The 20281-nt window shown below is 44.5% G+C and overlaps 1 protein-coding gene across 1 annotated transcript in view; it reads right to left on the bottom strand.

The window, feature by feature from the left end:
• Positions 1-13710, bottom strand: part of LOC126263525 (insulin-like peptide receptor) — a 54739-nt gene extending 41029 nt beyond the window's left edge. The window contains exons 1-2 of the mRNA XM_049960619.1: positions 13569-13710; positions 5573-5859 (exon numbers count right to left, since the gene is read on the bottom strand). Coding sequence (XP_049816576.1) covers positions 5573-5859; positions 13569-13710 — 429 coding nt within the window. The remainder of the gene's footprint in view (positions 1-5572; positions 5860-13568) is intronic.
• Positions 13711-20281: the final 6571 nt, after the last annotated feature.

Here is a 20281-nt window from a genome sequence, read left to right as displayed (position 1 = left end):
GAACATGGAACTGCATTTATGCTTTATAGATCTAGAAAAGGCATATGACCGGGTTCCTAGGAGGAAGTTATTGTCTGTTCTACGAGATTATGGAATAGGAGGCAAACTTTTCAAGCAATTGAGGTCTTTACATAGATAGTCAGGCAGCAATTAGAGTTGACGGTAAATTGAGTTCATGGTTCAGAGTAGTTTCAGGGGTAAGACAAGGCTGCAACCTGTCTCCACTGTTGTTCATATTATTTATGAATCATATGTTGAAAACAATAGACTAGCTGGGCGAGATTAAGATATGTGAACACAAAATAAGCAGTCTCGCATATGCGGATGACTTAGTTGTGATGGCAGATTCGATTGAAAGTTTTCAAAGTAATATTTCAGAGCTAGATCAGAAATGTAAGGACTATGGTATGAAGATTAGAATCTCCAAAACGAAAGTAATGTCAGTGGGAAAGAGATATAAACGGATTGAGTGCCAAATAGGAGGAACAAAGTTAGAACAGGTGGGCGGTTTCAAGTACTTAGGATGCATATTCTATCAGGATGGCAACATAGTGAAAGAACTGCAAGCGAGGTGTAGCAAAGCTAATGCAGTGAGCGCTCAGTTAGGATCTACTATCTTCTGCAAGAAGGAAGTCAGTACCAAGACGAAGTTATCTGTGCACCGTTCAATCTTTCGCCCACTTTGTTGTATGGGAGCGAAAGCTGGGTGGATCCAGGTTACCTTATCAACAAGGTTGAGGTTACGGATATGAAAGTAGCTAGGATGAGTGCAGGTACTAGTAGATGGGAACAATGGCAGGAGGGTGTCCACAATGAGGAAATCAAAGAAAAACTGGGAATGAACTCTATAGATGTAGCAGTCAGGGTGAACAGGCTTAGACGGTGGGGTCATGTTACACGCATGGGAGAAGCAAGGTTACCCAAGAGACTCGTGGGTTCATCAGTAGAGGGTAGGAGGAGTCGGGGTAGACCAAGGAGAAGGTACCTGGATTCGGGTAAGAATGATTTTGAAGTAATAGGCTTAACATCAGAAGAGGCACAAATGTTAGCACTGAACAGGGGATCGTGGAGGAATTTTATAAGGGGGACTATGCTCCAGACTGAAGGCTGAAAGGCATAATCAGTCTTAAATGATGATGATGATGATGATGATGATGATAATGATGATGATGACAGCGAAGATAGAGAAATCAACTCCGCGGAATATGTTGGGTGCTGGTAATGTACCATTATAGCTGATAATATCCAGGAAGTTCAAGAGAATCTTGAGGAGTGAAGGAAGCCACTTGAAACAAATGGCTTACTCATCAGTAAAACAAATACCGGGCCCATGACGTGTAACTTCACCCCGATGCCACAAAAAAACACATTATCAACTAGATGAAGCCACACTTGCAAAACTTAAAAATTGTGAGAATAAGAGGTCAGAAATATCAGAGGACTGATCAACTGAAGCTCACATAAGTACGAGAATAGCATCTTGATGGAACAAGTGGCGTATGCTTTCAGGCGTTCTATCTGATGCAACAATCAACAAAATAACCAAAGGAAAAATATATATAATGGCTGTAAGACGAGCGCCATTGTACAATTAGGTGACAGAAGTCGTGGGATAGCGATATGCACTTATACAGACGGTTGTAGTATCTCGTACATAAGACATAAAAAGAGCAGTGCTTTGGTGCAGCTGTCATTTGTACTCAGTTGATTCATGTGAAAAGGCCTCCGACGTGATGTGGCAGGGAATTGAGACTTTGCATGGGTTTGCTAGTTGGAGCTGCAACGCACTGGAAATTCCATTTCGTAAATCGTTAGGCAATTCAATATTCCGCGATCCACAGTGTCAAGAGTGTGCCGACAATACCAAATTTCAGGCATTGCCTCTCACCACGGATAACGCAGTGGCCGATGGTCTTTACTTAACTACCGACAGCAGCGGTGTTTTCATAGTGCTGTCAGTGCTAACAGACAAGCAACACTGCGTGAAATAACCGCACAAATTAATGTAGGACGTACGACGAAATTTGGCGTAAATGGGGTGTGGTAGCAGACGACCTACGCGAGTGGGTTTGCTAACAGCACTGCAGCGTCTCTCCCGGGCTCGTGACCATATCGGTTGGACCCTAGAGAATTGGAAAACCGTGGCCTGATCAGATGAGGTCAGATTTTAGTAGGTAAGAGCTGATGGTAGGGTTTGAGTTCGGTGCAGGCCCCACAAAGCCATGAACCGAAGTTCCATAAAGGCAGTGTGCAAACTGGTGGTGGCTCCATACATGAAGTGCAGTGGATCCTCTGGACCAACTGACCGATCAGACTGGAAATGGTTACGTTCGGCAACTTGGAAACCACATACAGCCATTCATTCACGGCCATCATGTTCCCAAACAACGATGGAATTTTTATGCATGACGATGCTCCATGTCACCGGGCCACAGTGGTTTGCGAATGGTTTGAAGAACATTCTGGCCAATCTGAGCGACTGGTTTAGGTATTCAGATCGACCGACATGAATTCCATCGTAGATTTATGGGACTCAATCGAGAGGTGAGTTCGTCCAACACTTTCACAGTTATGGACAGCTATACAGGGTGTTACAAAAAGGTACGGCCAAACTTTTAGGAAACATCCCTCACACACAAAGAAAGAAAATACGTTATGTGGACATGTGTCCGGAAACCCTTAATTTCCATGTTAGAGCTCATTATAGTTTCGTCAGTATGTACTGTACTTTCTCGATTTACCGCCAGTTGGCCCAATTGAAGGAAGGTAATGTTGACTTCGGTGCTTGTGTTGAAATGCGACTCATTGCTCTACAGCATCAAGCACATCAGTACGTAGCATCAACGGGTTAGTGTTCATCACGAACGCGGTTTTGCAGTCAGTGCAGCGTTTACAAATGCGGAGTTGGCAGATGCCCATTTGATGTATGGATTAGCACGGGGCAATAGCCGTGGCGCGGTACGTTTTTATCCAGACAGATTTCCAGAACGAAGGTGTCCCGACAGGAAGACGTTCGAAGCAAATGATAGGCGTCTTAGGGAGCACGAAACATTCCAGCCTATGACTCGCGACTGGGGAAGACCTAGAACGACGAGGACACCTGCAATGCACGAGGCAATTCTTCGTGCAGTTGACGATAACCCTAATGTCAGCGTCAGAGAAGTTGCTGCTGTACAAGGTAACGCTGACCACGTCACTGTACGGAGAGTGCTACGGGAGAACCAGTTGTTTCCGTACTATGAACAACGTGTGCAGGCACTATCAGCAGCTGATTGGCCTCCACGTGTAAACTTCTGCGAATGGTTCATCCAACAATGTGTCAATCCTCATTTCAGTGCAAATGTTCTCTTTGCGGATGAGGCTTGATTCCAACGTGATCAAATTTTCACAATCAACATGTGTGGGCTGACGGGAATACGCACGCAATTGTGCAATCACGTCATCACCACAGATTTGCTGTGAACGTTTGGGCAGGCATTCTTGGTGATGTCTTGATTGGGCCCCATGTTCTTCCACCTACGCTCAATGGAGCACATTATCATGATTTCATACGGGATACTCTACCTGTTCTGCTAGAACATGTGCCTTTACAAGTACGACGCAACATGTGGTTCATGCACGATGTAGCTCCTGCACATTTCAATCGAAGTGTTCGTACGCTTCTCAACAACAGATTCGGTGACCGATGGATTGGTAGAGGCGGACCAATTCCATGGCCTCCAGGCTCTCCTGACATCAACCCTCTTGACTTTCATTTATGAGAGCATTTGAAAGGTCTTGTCTACGCAACCCCGGTACCAAATGTACTCTTCGTGCTCGTATTGTGGACGACTGTGATACAATACGCCGTTCTCCAGGGCTGCATGAGCGCATCAGGGATTCCGTGCGACGGAGGGTGGATGCATGTATCCTCGCTAACGGAGGACATTTTGAACATTTCCTGTAACAAAGTGTTTGAAGTCACGCTGGTACGTTCTGTTGCTGTGTGTTTCCATTCCAGGATTAATGTGATTTGAAGAGAAGTAATAAAATGAGCTCTAACATGGAAAGTAAGCGTTTCCGGACACATGTCCACATAACATATTTTCTTTCTTTGTGTGTGAGGAATGTTTCCTGAAAGTTTGGCCGTACCTTTTTGTAACACCCTGTAGAGGCACCATACCTCAATATGTTGACATGGGCCGGCCGGAGTGGCCAAGCGGTTCTGGGCGCTACAGTCTGGAACCGCGCGACCGCTACGGTCGCAGGTTCGAATCCTGCCTCGGGCATGGCTGTGTGTGATGTCCTTAGGTTAGTTAGGTTTCAGTAGTTCTCAGTTCTAGGGGACTGATGACCTCAGAAGTTAAGTCCCATAGTGCTCAGAGCCATTTGAACCATTTGTTGACATGGGACTTCTAACGACTTGTTGAGTCCATGCCTCGTCGGGTTGCTGCAGTAGCCCGGGCAAAAGGAGATTCGACAAGGTAGGAGGGCGTATCGCACATGTCAGTATCTTCATGGCAGTCAGTTTTAACTACGACAGCAAGGCGACAAATTGTATACAGAAATAGTTGCTGTTTTCTTATTCTTCCTCGCGGTCGGTGTTAACAGAAAAAGGGAAGTTATGTTTATGGCTTATCGGCTTTCGATTAGAATACTACTACGGAATCTGGAGCTTTGCCTACCCATTTGCAGATTACAACAATGCAAAATACTGCCACTGAAGCTACTATCCCCAGAGATCCAGTAGCATGAGAGGTGTCTCATTCCCTGCATACCAATGACTTTTTAAGCGGCTTTAATTCCCGTCGTTCGCAATAACAATAGGTTGAAGATCAGAGAGAGAGAGAGAGACCTAGGCAGCGAAATAACCAGTGACGGACAGAGCAAGGTGGTCATCAAAAGCAGACTACCACTGGAAAAAGGGGCATTCCTGGATTCCTGGACAAGTAAGTCTACTAGTATCGTACATAGTTCTTAATTTGAGGAAGACATTTCTGGGAATGTAGGTCTGGAGCACAGCATTGTGTGGACTGTGGGAAAACCGGAACAGAAGGGAATGGAAGCATTGGAGATGTGGTGGTACACACTAATGTTGAAAATTAGGTGGACTGATAAGGTAAGGGATGAGAACGTTCTGCGCAGAATCAGAGAGGTAAGAAATATGTGGAAAAGACAGAGAAGGAGAAGGGACAGGATGAAGGGATGTTGTTATGGTGTTCAGTCCAGAGACTGCTTTGATGCAGCTCTCCATGCTACTCTATCCTGTGCAAGCGTGGTCGGCTTGTTTTTCGATATCTGTTAAGATATCAGGGACTGACTTCCATGTTACTAGAGGGAGCCGTAGAGGGGAAGAATTGTAGAGGAAGACAGAGACTGGAATACATCCAGCAAAAAATTGAGGACGTAGGTTGCAAGTGCTACTTTGAAGTGAAGAAGGGGTCACAGGAGAGGAAGTCGTGGCGGGCCGCATCAACCCATTCGTAAGACTGACGACTCTAAAACGAAGAAGAAAAATACGGAGAAGAGTAGAGCTGGCGTGGCGACGAAGCAGTGAGTGCGAGAGCCTTTAACGGCTAGAGAGCAGACTCACGTGCAGGTGCATCATCTCGAAGGCGACGAGCGCGTAGTTGAGGAAGAGGTTGTTGCCGCGGATGACGGCCAGGTTGGGGAAGAGCGCGGCGAGCGAGCGCAGGCCGTCGACGCGGTACAGCAGCAGGTAGTCGGTGACCTCCCGCAGCTCGGGGAACGACACGCCCTCCCAGCTCTCCTCGTCGGCGCCGTCGATCAGCACGATCTGCACGAAGCCCTCGACCACGGCGCAGCCGCGCAGCCGCTCCAGGCCCTCCACGGAGTTGCGCACGTCCACCGACTGGCACACTGCAACACGACCACGTCTCGCCTCAGTACACGTATTGTACAAGATTCTTCGTAAGCAGTTCCAGGACTTCAGAAGAAGAGTGTCCTGGAAGTACAAGACATTCACAAAAATGACACACATCAGGGCCCCTATTCTGTATCGTTCATACCGATCGGTGCAGTAGGTTAGTCTCGGTAGCGACGTCATTTTCGGTTCTTTATCGAAATATCCTATTCAGTAAGCTTCTGAGACCTGTTACCGAACGGTGCTCCGACCGATTTCACGACAATTGTACCGAGAGGTTTTGGATTTCGGTGTGGCCCTGTCGATCGGTGAGCTGTGGTTTATCTACACTTATAATTTGTTATTTTAAACATATTTAGCGGTTTTACCTTTGGATTTAGTGATTTTGTTACTAAAGAATCCCCAGAGGAGGCATCCGGTTGGAAAGTGAGTTCATAATAGACTATTTTCCTTTGTTAGAAATATGGTTAGGTTAGGTTGTTACTGTGAACAATTACATCGAAAAATAAAAACGTTTTCGGTCAATATTATCTCAAAATACGTGTTACTTTTATGCAAATAAGAGTTTAAAGATCATTAAATATCAAGACATCGGCTCTGCGTACATACGAGTGTATTACATGAGTGTGAACTGAAGTTACTAGTGTCTTTGTGTACTTTTCCCAAAATATGGTTTGCTTAGTAACTATCGAAACGTGTTTACAACTTTCAAGTAACGTGAAGCCTGATATTGGAAACCTTCCAAACTATCACGCATTTATGACATACACAGCACCGTTTGGCAACGAAGTCAGCTTACGTTCCTCTACCTCAATACTACATGAATTGAGCAGTGCATCTCTCATGTTTGGTGTGGCCAACTGTTTAGCAGGCCGGAATGCGGTACAAAAGGACACAGGTTCGCGCATGGTTGAATGCAAAAAAAAAAAAAAAAAATTCCTCTTCGTACACTCCTGGAAATGGAAAAAAGAACACATTGACACCGGTGTGTCAGACCCACCATACTTGCTCCGGACACTGCGAGAGGGCTGTACAAGCAATGATCACACGCACGGCACAGCGGACACACCAGGAACCGCGGTGTTGGCCGTCGAATGGCGCTAGCTGCGCAGCATTTGTGCACCGCCGCCGTCAGTGTCAGCCAGTTTGCCGTGGCATACGGAGCTCCATCGCAGTCTTTAACACTGGTAGCATGCCGCGACAGCGTGGACGTGAACCGTATGTGCAGTTGACGGACTTTGAGCGAGGGCGTATAGTGGGCATGCGGGAGGCCGGGTGGACGTACCGCCGAATTGCTCAACACGTGGGGCGTCAGGTCTCCACAGTACATCGATGTTGTCGCCAGTGGTCGGCGGAAGGTGCACGTGCCCGTCGACCTGGGACCGGACCGCAGCGACGCACGGATGCACGCCAAGACCGTAGGATCCTACGCAGTGCCGTAGGGGACCGCACCGCCACTTCCCAGCAAATTAGGGACACTGTTGCTCCTGGGGTATCGGCGAGGACCATTCGCAACCGTCTCCATGAAGCTGGGCTACGGTCCCGCACACCGTTAGGCCGTCTTCCGCTCACGCCCCAACATCGTGCAGCCCGCCTCCAGTGGTGTCGCGCCAGGTGTGAATGGAGGGACTAATGGAGACGTGTCGTCTTCAGCGATGAGAGTCGCTTCTGCCTTGGTGCCAATGATGGTCGTATGCGTGTTTGGCGCCGTGCAGGTGAGCGCCACAATCAGGACTGCATACGACCGAGGCACACAGGGCCAACACCCGGCATCATGGTGTGGGGAGCGATCTCCTACACTGGCCGTACACCACTGGTGATCGTCGAGGGGACACTGAATAGTGCACGGTACATCCAAACCGTCATCGAACCCATCGTTCTACCATTCCTAGACCGGCAAGGGAACTTGCTGTTCCAACAGGACAATGCACGTCCGCATGTATTCCGTGCCACCCAACGTGCTCTAGAAGGTGTAAGTCAACTACCCTGGCCAGCAAGATCTCCGGATCTGTCCGCCTTTGACCATGTTTGGGACTGGATGAAGCGTCGTCTCACGCGGTCTGCACGTCCAGCACGAACGCTGGTCCAACTGAGGCGCCAGGTGGAAATGGCATGGCAAGCCGTTCCACAGGACTACGTGCAGCATCTCTACGATCGTCTCCATGGGAGAATAGCAGCCTGCATTGCTGCGAAAGGTGGATATACACTGTACTAGTGCCGACATTGTGCATGCTCTGTTGCCTGTGTCTATGTGCCTGTGATTCTGTCAGTGTGATCATGTGATGTATCTGACCCCAGGAATGTGTCAATAAAGTTTCCCCTTCCTGGGACAATGAATTCACGGTGTTCTTATTTCAATTTCCAGGAGTGTATATGCAACACGTTCTGATACATTGTTATTCGCGTAACTTAAGATTTTTCTGCAATATTCGTTATTACTTACATGTAAGAGCGCACTTCCTCAGTTATGATTTCGTGATTTCTGTGTGTTTAAAATACGAAATATGAAATTGCTGTGAGTGAAACAACCGACAGTGACCTTTTCTATTTTTTCTTGTCAGAAATAATTCACCATTTTTTTCCGAATATGTAGCATTTCCAAGTATGCGGGTAGACAGGAATTTAAGAGCACAACGTAAATTACTGGGAATGCAACTAGCAGCAGTGATCTTCATAATCTTGCTTGTCACAAGTATTTATCTGCGATCGAATCCTCAACCACAGTAGACAGAGACGAAAGACCTCTGCCGTAACATTTTTAGACTGTAGCACCATATACGAAACATTTTCATTCATGAGATGCATGTTATAAACTTTGACGAACTGCAGGAGCTCTCGAAAATGCGTTTTCGTTTTTTTCCATTTTGTTTTTAAGACCCAAATCGTTGACGCATCATATATGGAAGTGGGCTACATAATCATTTGGATCTCTAGGAGCGTGTTATAACCACATTCTGTTTACCTTCCTATTCTTTGAAACTCTCAGAATCAATTTTTCGGGTGTTTTTATAGATGTATTAGTACAATGTGGTACTACACACTATTCCTAACTCATTTTCCGAAACGTAAAATCCAAAACACGATGAGAATAACATGACATAATGCGACATTTACGACAATCTGCAGAATACAGTCAAATACGCTATCGTTATTATCGATGCATGGAAACATGTGGCCAGAGAAACTGTAAAAATTTTTATGCATTTCAGCTGAGAATCATGGAAATGGACATACTGCGCCTGATACTGTTAAGGAGGAGGCAAGGGCGATGAAGGCGGGCACGTCAGCTCGATGGAATGCGACGTCATGCGTTATGGCAACGTAAACGCAATTTTCGGTACTTGGAAGAATAGCGCGCCTGTGTCGTCTGCTAGCCGCTTTGTGTTCGTGGCGCAGTCCGCATTCGCGGATCTGCAGCCGCTAGCTTTTGATTGGCTTGCGCGACACGAACCGACAACAGCGGTTCGGTTCTCTAGACTCGAACGGTATCGCTACCAAAATGCATACTGAATAACGTGGAAACCCCACATAGACGAGGTCCACAGGAAGGCCTGCGCCAGAATGTCCATCCTATACCCTATCCTGAACACAACCAGCTCCCTTCCCTGCCCAGTAGCAGTAAATGTTTACCAGGCCCTGATCCGGCCAGTAATGGAGTATGCGTGCCTTGTCTGGGGATACGCGGCAAAGCAGCACCTGGACAAACTCCAGAGGCTGCAGAACCGCGCCCTCAGAAGGGCACTGCGTCTACCTCTTGGATTCCCCACGGACGACCTGCACGCCGCAGCCGAAATCCCACTCCTGAGAGAGCGTTTCCAGGATCTGGCAAGGGCCTTCTATGAGGGTTCTTCCAGATCCGGAAACGCGCTCATCCACTCCCTAGGTCGGTATGACATGTCCCGCGATAAGCATAAGCGCCCTATGACGATCTTCGACGATTAAGTCGAAGAGAAAATCCCAATACCCAATCCCTAATCCAGTTCCTTCCCATATAACACCAATCTTTTCGCCTACCTCAGGCAAGTACCAGACTCACTCACAACAAACATCACAAGTCACAGACACCAAAAAACTATAGAAAAATCACACACACACGTTCACAGGGGAGTAAAAGCCGAAAGGCTACAAACTCCCCCTCACACTTCCCCAAAGAGGGGAAAGTAATAGATGTGAGCAGCGAGACTCGAACGGTATCGCTACCAAAATGCATACTGAATAACGCAGGGACTCTAATTCGAGTACTAGACCGTTCGGTGGTATTGAGTTACCGAAACGATCGGCACAATGGCGGAAAGAAACAGAATAGGCACCCAGTGGACAGACCAATACTCCGAGTTTCGATTCGTAATGCGTGCCATGGCATAGTTCCAGAACGCACTGATAGGGGACACGCGTGTCAAACCGTGTAAACAAAGCATCTGTTCAGAACGAGAACACGGCAAGTGGCATCAATCCATATCCCACGAACTTCGCTCAGCGGAAGAGGGGTCAAAATGGGTGAAAACGTGTCTCGGCTTAGCCTATCCGTAGATACACGACCGTTTGTAACACCATAGCTCTAATGTTGTACTGATTTATTTTGCTTTTGTTTCATTTAATGTTACATCATTGAGCTTCTGTAAGTGTGTTTGATAGAATAGAGAACAAAACTTACTGTATATAATTGTAATTTTGTGTGAATAATTTTTTGTAGAAATGTCTATATGTGCAAATGTTCTGTTTTGTTTAAAATGATTGTTTGCTGTTATGTAAACTGCTGATCCTCACTTAGGGTTCCTAGTTAGTTTGTATGTAAAAGGTGTAGTGGTTCCCCTCGGGAACGGAACTGTGCAGCGCGCGCAAATTGTGGTTGGCCTAGGTGGAAAAGGTGGAACTGATAGTCAGTCGGGGACGAGCCACCGGTCGGAGACGAGCTACGAGTCCGTGCACTGCCATGTAAAAGATGCATATTGTGCTGGTTCCGAGAGAGGCTTTTCCTGCTACTTTCCAATGCCTCGGATGGATGGATAAATAACTGGAACTATTCTGGAATTTGTATCTATCATCGCCACCAAGAAATGACAGAGTCCGGCAATTCTGTCTGCGAATCCACCTACCAACGTGCCGTTGCCACCACATTGCGCAATCATTGCATGGTAATGCTATAATGATGTACAGTGAAGGATCAGCTTAATGGATGTGTTATTGTGCTCAAATATAAGGTAAATTATATCTGAATTTATGTACCTACCTTGATTTTTCTCCTTATCATAACACCTCTCAGGTTCCTCTCCGTTTGAAGTAAAGTGATATCCGAGTGTCCTTACTAAAAGAAATTAAAGCCTAGAGTTTTGCTAATTAATGCCTCTTGAACTTAGTAAAAAGAAAGTTAAAGTTAATGTGGCAAGAGAGTGAGGAGTGAGTTAAAGTAAATGTTGTTTGCTGAAAATAATTTTCCTATTAAAACTGCTTATTAAAGTGCTGTTGCTAACTTCAAAATTAAAAGTTCTTAAGACTGAGGCTTATAAAGCAAATGATCACATTGTTGTCTGTAGTAAATTCTAAAAGGTGAGTCAGTTTCTTGCAATTTTGTCAACATTGGTTTTCGCTGTAGTAAAAGTGAGAAAGCTGCAGTTGTGAAACGTTATATACTCATGTTTGCTAAGTGTTTGTCTCTCTTGGGTATTAGAAGTGCATATTAATAGTAATGTTATAAAGACCATTCACTTTGTGTAAGCCCTGAAAGTAATGGTGTGTTTCGGTATCTGTTATAATTTTGCAAATAGTTTCTGCTGCTCTAATTGCTAGCTTCATTCTTAACGTAAACAAATGTATGTGTCAGAGTTCACTGCACTTCCGTGTGACAAAGTACAGGTTGTGTTTATCCACTAAAATTACTAATAACTATTTTCTTGAACGAGAATGTTAATCATTCTCTTGCCTAGTTAGGCTGGCGACCGTTTTCTTTATCCAATAAACAGTGCAGATAAACAAAATTTCGTTTGTTACTGTTCAAATATTTACGTAGTTCTTTCATTTCCGATAAGCCACCTCCGTTAGGTACAACACGGTCAGCATAACAAAATTCCTCTCAAGAGGGTAACACTGCTCTGTTGCTTTATACCATAATTGCTTCAACAAACTAATTATATTTCACGACCTGCCTCCTACTTTAAGGTTATGGTATAGCAGTAGCAGACAGGGGAGTGTTATACGTTCCTGAAAAAATGACGGTCAAAGCCCTGCGCGATATCCTCAGACGAATTGGTGGCTCGGTGGTTTGCCATACTCTTCTTCTTCTTCTTCTTCTTCTCCTTCAGTAGCACTACAGCCCTCGGTGAGCCTTGGCTTCTTCAACGCTCTTCCTCCACACTTCTCGGTTATTTGTTGCTCTTGTCCACCCCCGTACTCCCATACTGGTGATATCCATTATTACCTCGTCGATCCATCTTCTTCTAGGTCTCCCTTTTCGTCTAGCTGAAAGGATCACACCATTCATCAAATTCTTTGGAATTCTATCCTCTGCCATTCTCTCCAATTCTCCTAGCCATCGTATTCACTGTTATTTCACAAATTTTACTATGTATTAACTCTTGTAATAAGGCATTGTAGCGTATTCTCCAGCCTTCTTCCTCCCTTATTGGCCCATAGATTTTGCGCAGTATTTTCCGTTCGATGGTTCTTAGTGCATTTTTATCGTGTTCTGTCAACGTCCATACATCTGACCCGTATGTGATAACTGGGCGGACTAGGGAATTATATACTAGCAATTTTGTTTCTCTTGTAACAAGGCTATTTTTGAAAAGTTGCTTTCTTGCAAAGTAATCTCTGTTTCCTGCTTGTAGTCTTTCCCTTATAGCCTTTCCAATACTGTTTTCATTTGTTATTAGGGCTCCCAAGTAGTTAAAAGAAGACACTCCTCTGAAGCATTTCCTATTGATGTTTACGTTTTTTGGGGTTCTTCTGGCCTCAGATTGCGACATTACTATATATTTTCTTTTGTTTTCATTTACTATGAGGCAAATTTTTTAGGCTTCTGTTTCCATTGCCCGGTATGTTTCTAGGAGTGTATTGGTATTTCCTCTTACTACAGCAATGTCATCAGCGTATGCAAATATCTGGCTACTTTTCATAAATATGGTGCCTCTTTTGTTAATTTTATTTACTACACTATGCAAGGCTATATTGAATAGGGCAGTGGAGAGAGTATCACCTTGCTTCACACCTTTATTAAAGTCAAAGCTTTCACTTGTTCTGCTAAGGACCTTTACTTTTGCTCTTGTCTCTGTCATTGTCATTCTGATTAGTCTTATTAGTTTAGCATATATACCAACTTCTTTCAGTACTCTGTACAGTTCTTGCCGATTTATGATCTCAAAAGCTTGTTTGAAATCGATGAATAGGAAATGCAGATCTATATCATATTCATATTCCATCATTTGTCTTATCACAAGTATTTCATCAGTTGTTCCTCTGTCTGATCGAAAGCCACACTGATATTCCCCTAGTATGCCTTCTTCACACTTCTGTATCCTTTCGTTTAATATGCTTGTGAAGATCTTATAAGCTGTGCTTAGGAGTGTTACACCATAACAGTTTTTACATGCTGTTCTGTCCGCTTTCTTATAAATGAGGATTGTTATTACTATTTTCCAATTATCTGGAATAGTTTCTGTTTCCCATATATCTGACATTAACGTGTGCAGTTACTTTATTACAGCCTCACCACCAGTTTTTATTAATTCAGCCATTATGCTGTCTTTCCCAGGGGCTCGATTGTTTTTTGACTTGAGCACAGCCTGGGAGACCTCTTGTAGTGTTGGCTTTCTTGCCTCATTGTTTTCATTGTCTTGCCATACTACTGCCATCGATATGTTAATTACTTTAAACAAAACTCCGCCCGAACAGGCCATAAAGGCCCAACGGTACCGACCGACCGCCGTGTCATCCTCAGGGTAAAAGCGTCACTGGATGCAGATATGGATGGGCATGAGGTCAGTTGACAAGACTGGACCCGCTATTTCTCAGTCAAGTAGCTCCACAGTTTCCCTCACAATGGCTGAGTGCACCCCGCTTGCTAACAGCGCTCTCCAGACTGGATGGTCACCCATTCATGTGCTAGCCCAGCCCGACAGTGCTTAACTTCGGTGATCTGACAGGAACCGGTGTTATCACTGCGGGACGGCCGTTGGCATGCTGATTACTTACACAGTGTGATTTACGACTCCAACCCCCTCTGCTGGGGCGTACCAGACATTCGGCGTGCCTGACACCTCACAACACCCGGGTACGGAACGGAACGATGTAACAGCCGAGTCCCAGCCAAGGAACAGCAGACACGCTCGAAGAAGTGCCTGCTGCGCATCCCAACTTATCTTTCTACGTTTTCTCCGTTATTCCTACTTTTTTATTTCTATTTGTTGTCATCCCCCAATGTTTAAAAAAAAACTTTATTGATACAACAACATCAACATTATGAAAACAATCGAAAGAAGGTATTATGATACAAATTGTTTATGAAATCAACATCATTGTGAGATACACATTGACCCACCACCTTATGTAATTAGTGGGTCCAATTATTATGCTTGAGAAAAAGAAGCAGCTTATTCTAGTTACTAACTGGCACTTGCTATGGACAGGGTTAATCTAACTACTTGACTACTCTTGATTATTCTAAGACTAGCTACTCTGCAGCGTTACATGTGTGCCAGACAGAATACAAACCTACTAAAAATCGGCCTGCTCACTGAGCTAACCCCAGTGAGCGTGCCCCTGGCACTAGGCTGGCCTACTACTTTTAGAATCGCTGCAGTCCCAATGTTTACGGGCCTTGAGCCGATAGGGAAGTATAGCCCTTTGAGCACAGCCGGGACAAAAAATAAATAAGTAAATTCTGTACCTTTCCTTCGCGGCCAGGCCTCGGGTTGCGACCCCTGCTCACTTCGCCCACGTAACCCTTGACAATCGTTGTCTCTCTTCCTTAAAAAAAAAAGTGATCAGTGTGGCATATTACCATGCGGGTAATTGTCAATATATACAGAGTGAAGAAAAATTCGCGCGCTCTGGCTTCGCAGCGCTCTTCCTCACACAATGCCAATACAAGAACGTCTCTCACAAAGTTTCGTCCTGCGCATATTTCGGGCAGTAAATGGACGTTTATCATCAGCAACACTGCAATAACGAGTACGGTAACTATCTCTGTCAGGATACAGCAGTACTGTTGTGCCGTTGGTGCAGTAAGCAGCGTGTTGGGTTACTATGCAGGAGGTCCAGGGTTCGATTCTGGGTCGTGGCTTGTTTTTGTTTGCTAAAAGTAGTCTGCGTGGTACGATATCTGGCATCTTAATCGTCATACAGCCATTACAGTGAGTCTTCTACAAGGCATTTGCAATTCCGTATTACGAACAAAGAAATGGATATACATTCGTTTTCATTGGTTACCTATTACACCACTGCATCTACTAGATTCCAGACTTGTTTTATGTACCCTCCGCTAATGGTCCCATCGATTAATAACAACTATTATTCTTGCTACATTCAGGTCCATTACAATCCTTTAGGGCCTCGGTGGGACTACTGGGGGAGCGTACACATAAAACAGGTTTGGAATCGTTGCAGTGGCGCGAAACAATTCGCGTCGACGATGTGCAAAAGGCTTCTTTAAAAGCTGACCAATGAGGACAATTACACTTTCATTTCTGTATTCGCAGCCCGTAACTGCAAGTGTTTTGTAGAAGACCCATTGTAATCCGCAGGACGAAATTTTGTGAGACACATTTTTTTATTCTCAGTGTGTGAGGAATCGCACTGCGACGTCCGAGCGAGCAAATTTTTATATCTATTTGTTAGCGTCGCGACTTCTTAATTTTGCGTCCTGTGTTCGAAACTCGATTACTGTTTTTATTTATTTATTTAGTTTTATTTTCATTATATGCATTTATCTCCCCACGTTCATAGACGTTTACTACACGAATGTTCCTTATCAAATTAGGGTATACAAGGGCGTTACATAAACTGTAAAATTACAACTGGATTTCACAATACGTGTGTCATATCTATTATATGGTATATGTTTGTAGATATTGAAAAAATCAGCCAACCACTTGCAAACCAAATGTTTATTTAGCCCTTGATCTAGCTTTCGATATTTACGAGGGCAGTTCAATAAGTAATGCAACACATTTTTTTTCTGAAACAGGGGTTGTTTTATTCAGCATTGAAATACACCAGGTTATTCCCCAATTTTTTAGCTACACAACACTACTTTTCAACATAATCTCCATTCAATGCTACGGCCTTACGCCACCTTGAAATGAGGGCCTGTATGCCTGCACGGTACCATTCCACTGGTCGATGTCGGAGCCAACGTCGTACTGCATCAATAACTTCTTCATCATCCGCGTAGTGCCTCCCACGGATTGCGTCCTTCATTGGGCCAAACATATGGAAATCCGACGGTGCGAGATCGGGGCTGTAGGGTGCATGAGGAAGAACAGTCCACTGAAGTTTTGTGAGCTCCTCTCGGGTGCGAAGACTTGTGTGAGGTCTTGCGTTGTCATGAGGAAGGAGAAGTTCGTTCAGATTTTTGTGCCTACGAACACGCTGAAGTCGTTTCTTCAATTTCTGAAGAGTAGCACAATACACTTCAGACTTGATCGTTTGACCATGGGGAAGGATATCGAACAGAATAACCCCTTCAGCGTCCCAGAAGACTGTAACCATGACTTTACCGGCTGAGTGTATGGCTTTAAACTTTTTATTGGTAGGGGAGTGGGTGTGGCGCCACTCCATTGATTGCCGTTTTGTTTCAGGTTCGAAGTGATGAACCCATGTTTCATCGTCTGTAACAATCTTTGACAAGAAATTGTCACCCTCAGCCACATGACGAGCAAGCAATTCCGCACAGATGGTTCTCCTTTGCTCTTTATGGTGTTCGGTTAGACAACGAGGGACCCAGCGGGAACAAACCTTTGAATATCCCAATTGGTGAACAATTGTGACAGCACCACCAACAGAGATGTCAAGTTGAGCACTGAGTTGTTTGATGGTGATCCGTCGATCATCTCGAACGAGTGTGTTCGCACGCTCCGCCATTGCAGGAGTCACAGCTGTGCACGGCCGGCCCGCACGCGGGAGATCAGACAGTCTTGCTTGACCTTGCGGCGATGATGACACACGCTTTGCCCAACGACTCACCGTGCTTTTGTCCACTGCCAGATCACCGTAGACATTCTGCAAGCGCCTATGAATATCTGAGCTGCCCTGGTTTTCCGCCAAAAGAAACTCGATCACTGCCCGTTGTTTGCAACGCACATCCGTTACAGACGCCATTTTAACAGCTCCGTACAGCGCTGCCACCTGTCGGAAGTCAATGAAACTATACGAGACGAAGCGGGAATGTTTGAAAATATTCCACAAGAAATTTCCGGTTTTTTCAACCAAAATTGGCCGAGAAAAAAAATGTGTTGCATTACTTATTGAACTGCCCTCGTATAAAAATAACTTCTTCAGAAAGAGTGGGTCTTGTTACGTCACAGTTGGCTTTTGTCTCTAGCACGGTGAATACTTACGTTACGCAAATATCTTATTCTTTGGACTCCTGTTGCAATTTTATGTAGACAAGAGCCTTTACCAGTGGGCGAATACATTTGTGCATTTAATTTTAACGTATGCTGAGCGTAATCTGGCTGCTGATTTAAGCCATGGCATGTAACGTTTCTGGCTTTTACATCAATTTTATGTATGCTTCAGCTAATGTAATTTGCCACCATGTGATGTAAGAAGATCCACTCCTTCTGAAGAAGACATTTTTATAAATATTGAAAACTGAGAGAAGGGCTAAGTAAACCTTTGTTTCCAAAACCTCTTCAAATGGATACAGTTGCTGAATCGCAACTATGTTTAAGATTTTGAAATATATGTCTGTATGGTGTGTCGAGGGGTTACAATCTTATTATATTTTCATACTTCATTCCCATATCAACTCATATACCGGGTGATCAAAAAGTCAGTATAAATTTGAAAACTGAATAAATCACGGAATAATGTAGAGAGAGAGGTACAAATTGACACACATGCTTGGAATGACATAGGGTTTTATTAGAAGCAAAAAAAATAGAAACGTTAAAAAATGTCCGACAGATGGCGCTTCATCTGATCAGAATAGCAATAATTAGCATAACAAAGTAAGACAAAGCAATGATAATGTTCTTTACAGGAAATGCTCAATATGTCCATCATCATTCCTCAACAATAGCTGTAGTCGAGGAATAATGTTGTGAACAGCACTGTAAAGCATGTCCAGAGTTATGGTGAGGCATTGGCGTCGGATGTTGTCTTTCAGCATCCGTAGAAATGTCGGTCGATCACGATACACTTGCGACTTCAGGTAACCCCAAAGCCAATAATCGCACTGACTGAGGTCTGGGGACCTGGGAGGTCAAGCATGACGAAAGTGGCGGCTGAGCACACGATCATCACCAAACGACGCACGCAAGAGATCTTTCACGCGTCTAGCAATATGGGGTGTATTTTTTTTTTTTTTTTTTTTTTTGTAATAAAACCCCATGTCATCCAAACATGTGTGTCAATTTCTACCTCTCTATCTACATTATTCAGTGATTTATTAAGTTTTCAAATTTATACTGACTTTTTGATCACCCGGTATTTTATTCATATGTTTATTTTTCAGGAGGATTTGGAGCATTCCGTTGGATGATACCGATAGTAAAATCATTCGAAACACAGATATTCCGAATATTAGGAGCATCGTGCAAAGGCAGGTTTATTACAGTGACATTTCTTCGCACGAATCTCACTCGGGAAAGAAACGTCTTAAACACTGGTGAATTTTGAAGCATACCATGTGTAACGAATCACTTTTCCGAAAATCGGCGCTTGTAATTGATTATGAATTAAGACACACTACAGGAATTTCACCGAAAAACATTTCAAATCATTTTCTCATTGCTTTTTACATTTATGCACTAGACATACAATTAGCAGACGAATGAGGACAATGTTATCTCGATATACACTGGAAAACACTCGTGTAGTAATCTTCTAACAATCGCGTTTCGAACAATGCGAGAAAAATTAAGAAACCGCGACGCTTATCACTGTGCCACCATTTCTTCTGAAGATACCGCGCGGTAAAAGGCACATAACGTATATGGAGAAGCCCCCAAAAACTTTGACCATCGTGTTTGTTTTTTTTTTTTTTTTCCTTCAGTAACGGTCAAGTATCTACGAATAATCTGAGACACATGTTCGCTTATTTTGACCCCTCTTTCCCTGAATGAAGTTTCTGGGGAGTCGTGTTTCGGCACTTGCCGTGTTCTCGTCGTCAGTGTTATCGCGACGAATTAGTTCGCGCCTCCAAGTAGGCAACTGGATGACCAATTTCCAAAGTACGCTGCTTTCGGTGTGCGTTCCCAGGCAGCAGCAGCGACTTCAAAGTGAACTGCACACACGTATTCACATACGGAGTCCATACTGAGCATCTGCAATGTGAGTTAAAAACCTGAAGGAGATGCTGTACCCACTGCTGCGTGTCTATTTTCTGTACACCGCATAGGTTTCACGTAGTTATCTCCTGGAACTCCGACGATACTTATGAATGACCCTGTCACTCGAAATTTTTGTTTACTGACTAATTTAACAAGGCAAGATTAGGACCATCACACTGTTCTTGCATCTAACCATGCATTCGACATTTTTTTTACATTACAGTCATTGTGATAATATGTTACATCTAATACAGAACATAAGATCCAGAAGTTACTATAGTGCAGAAAAAACATAGTTCACACTCGTTCATGAGGAGTACACCAATCTGCGATTGTTTGTTGGTCACTGTGAAATGTATGGGACAGTGTGGTCATTCGGTGACTGTAGAAGGATACAAGTTGACACAGACAAAATTTGTTTGTTATGCCGAGTGGCAGCATGCTTTAAACGTGGCGTATTGCTGGGTGACGAGCACGTAACTTACGGAAGGCTGATGGTCGACGGCGGTTTATTGGGGGAACTCTAGGAATGTGCAGCTCGTCCACGTACAGAGCACGTGTGCGAGCCATTCTTGAGCACTGGTCGTGGTGTGTACCTCCTGCAAGACGGCAACCTGCAATACATGCGCCTCCCATGGGTGGCCGCACTAGGAGAACCACAGGTTCTGCAGAGAGGCTCTACCACCTGACAGCCAAACAACTAATCACAATCGGAATGCGTGTTTGTCAGTGTTCCGTACCACAACATCAACACAGCGATTTGCTGTCCACGCAGTCTCTAGCAACTGCCACGAGACCTAAGCCCGCTGCCAACACAATGCGCTCCAAGACTACGGCACTACTTTCCTAAAGCTGTAGGCACATGGACCACGCTGTCGAACGCCAACGTTGAGCGTGCTGAATTCAACGTGCTGGTGAACGTTCAGAA

Source organism: Schistocerca nitens, chromosome 6 (genome assembly GCF_023898315.1).
Source record: "Schistocerca nitens isolate TAMUIC-IGC-003100 chromosome 6, iqSchNite1.1, whole genome shotgun sequence".
NCBI lineage: Eukaryota > Metazoa > Arthropoda > Insecta > Orthoptera > Acrididae > Schistocerca > Schistocerca nitens.
Note: the sequence above shows the minus strand (reverse complement) of the source record. Positions and strands in the feature narration are given on the sequence as shown.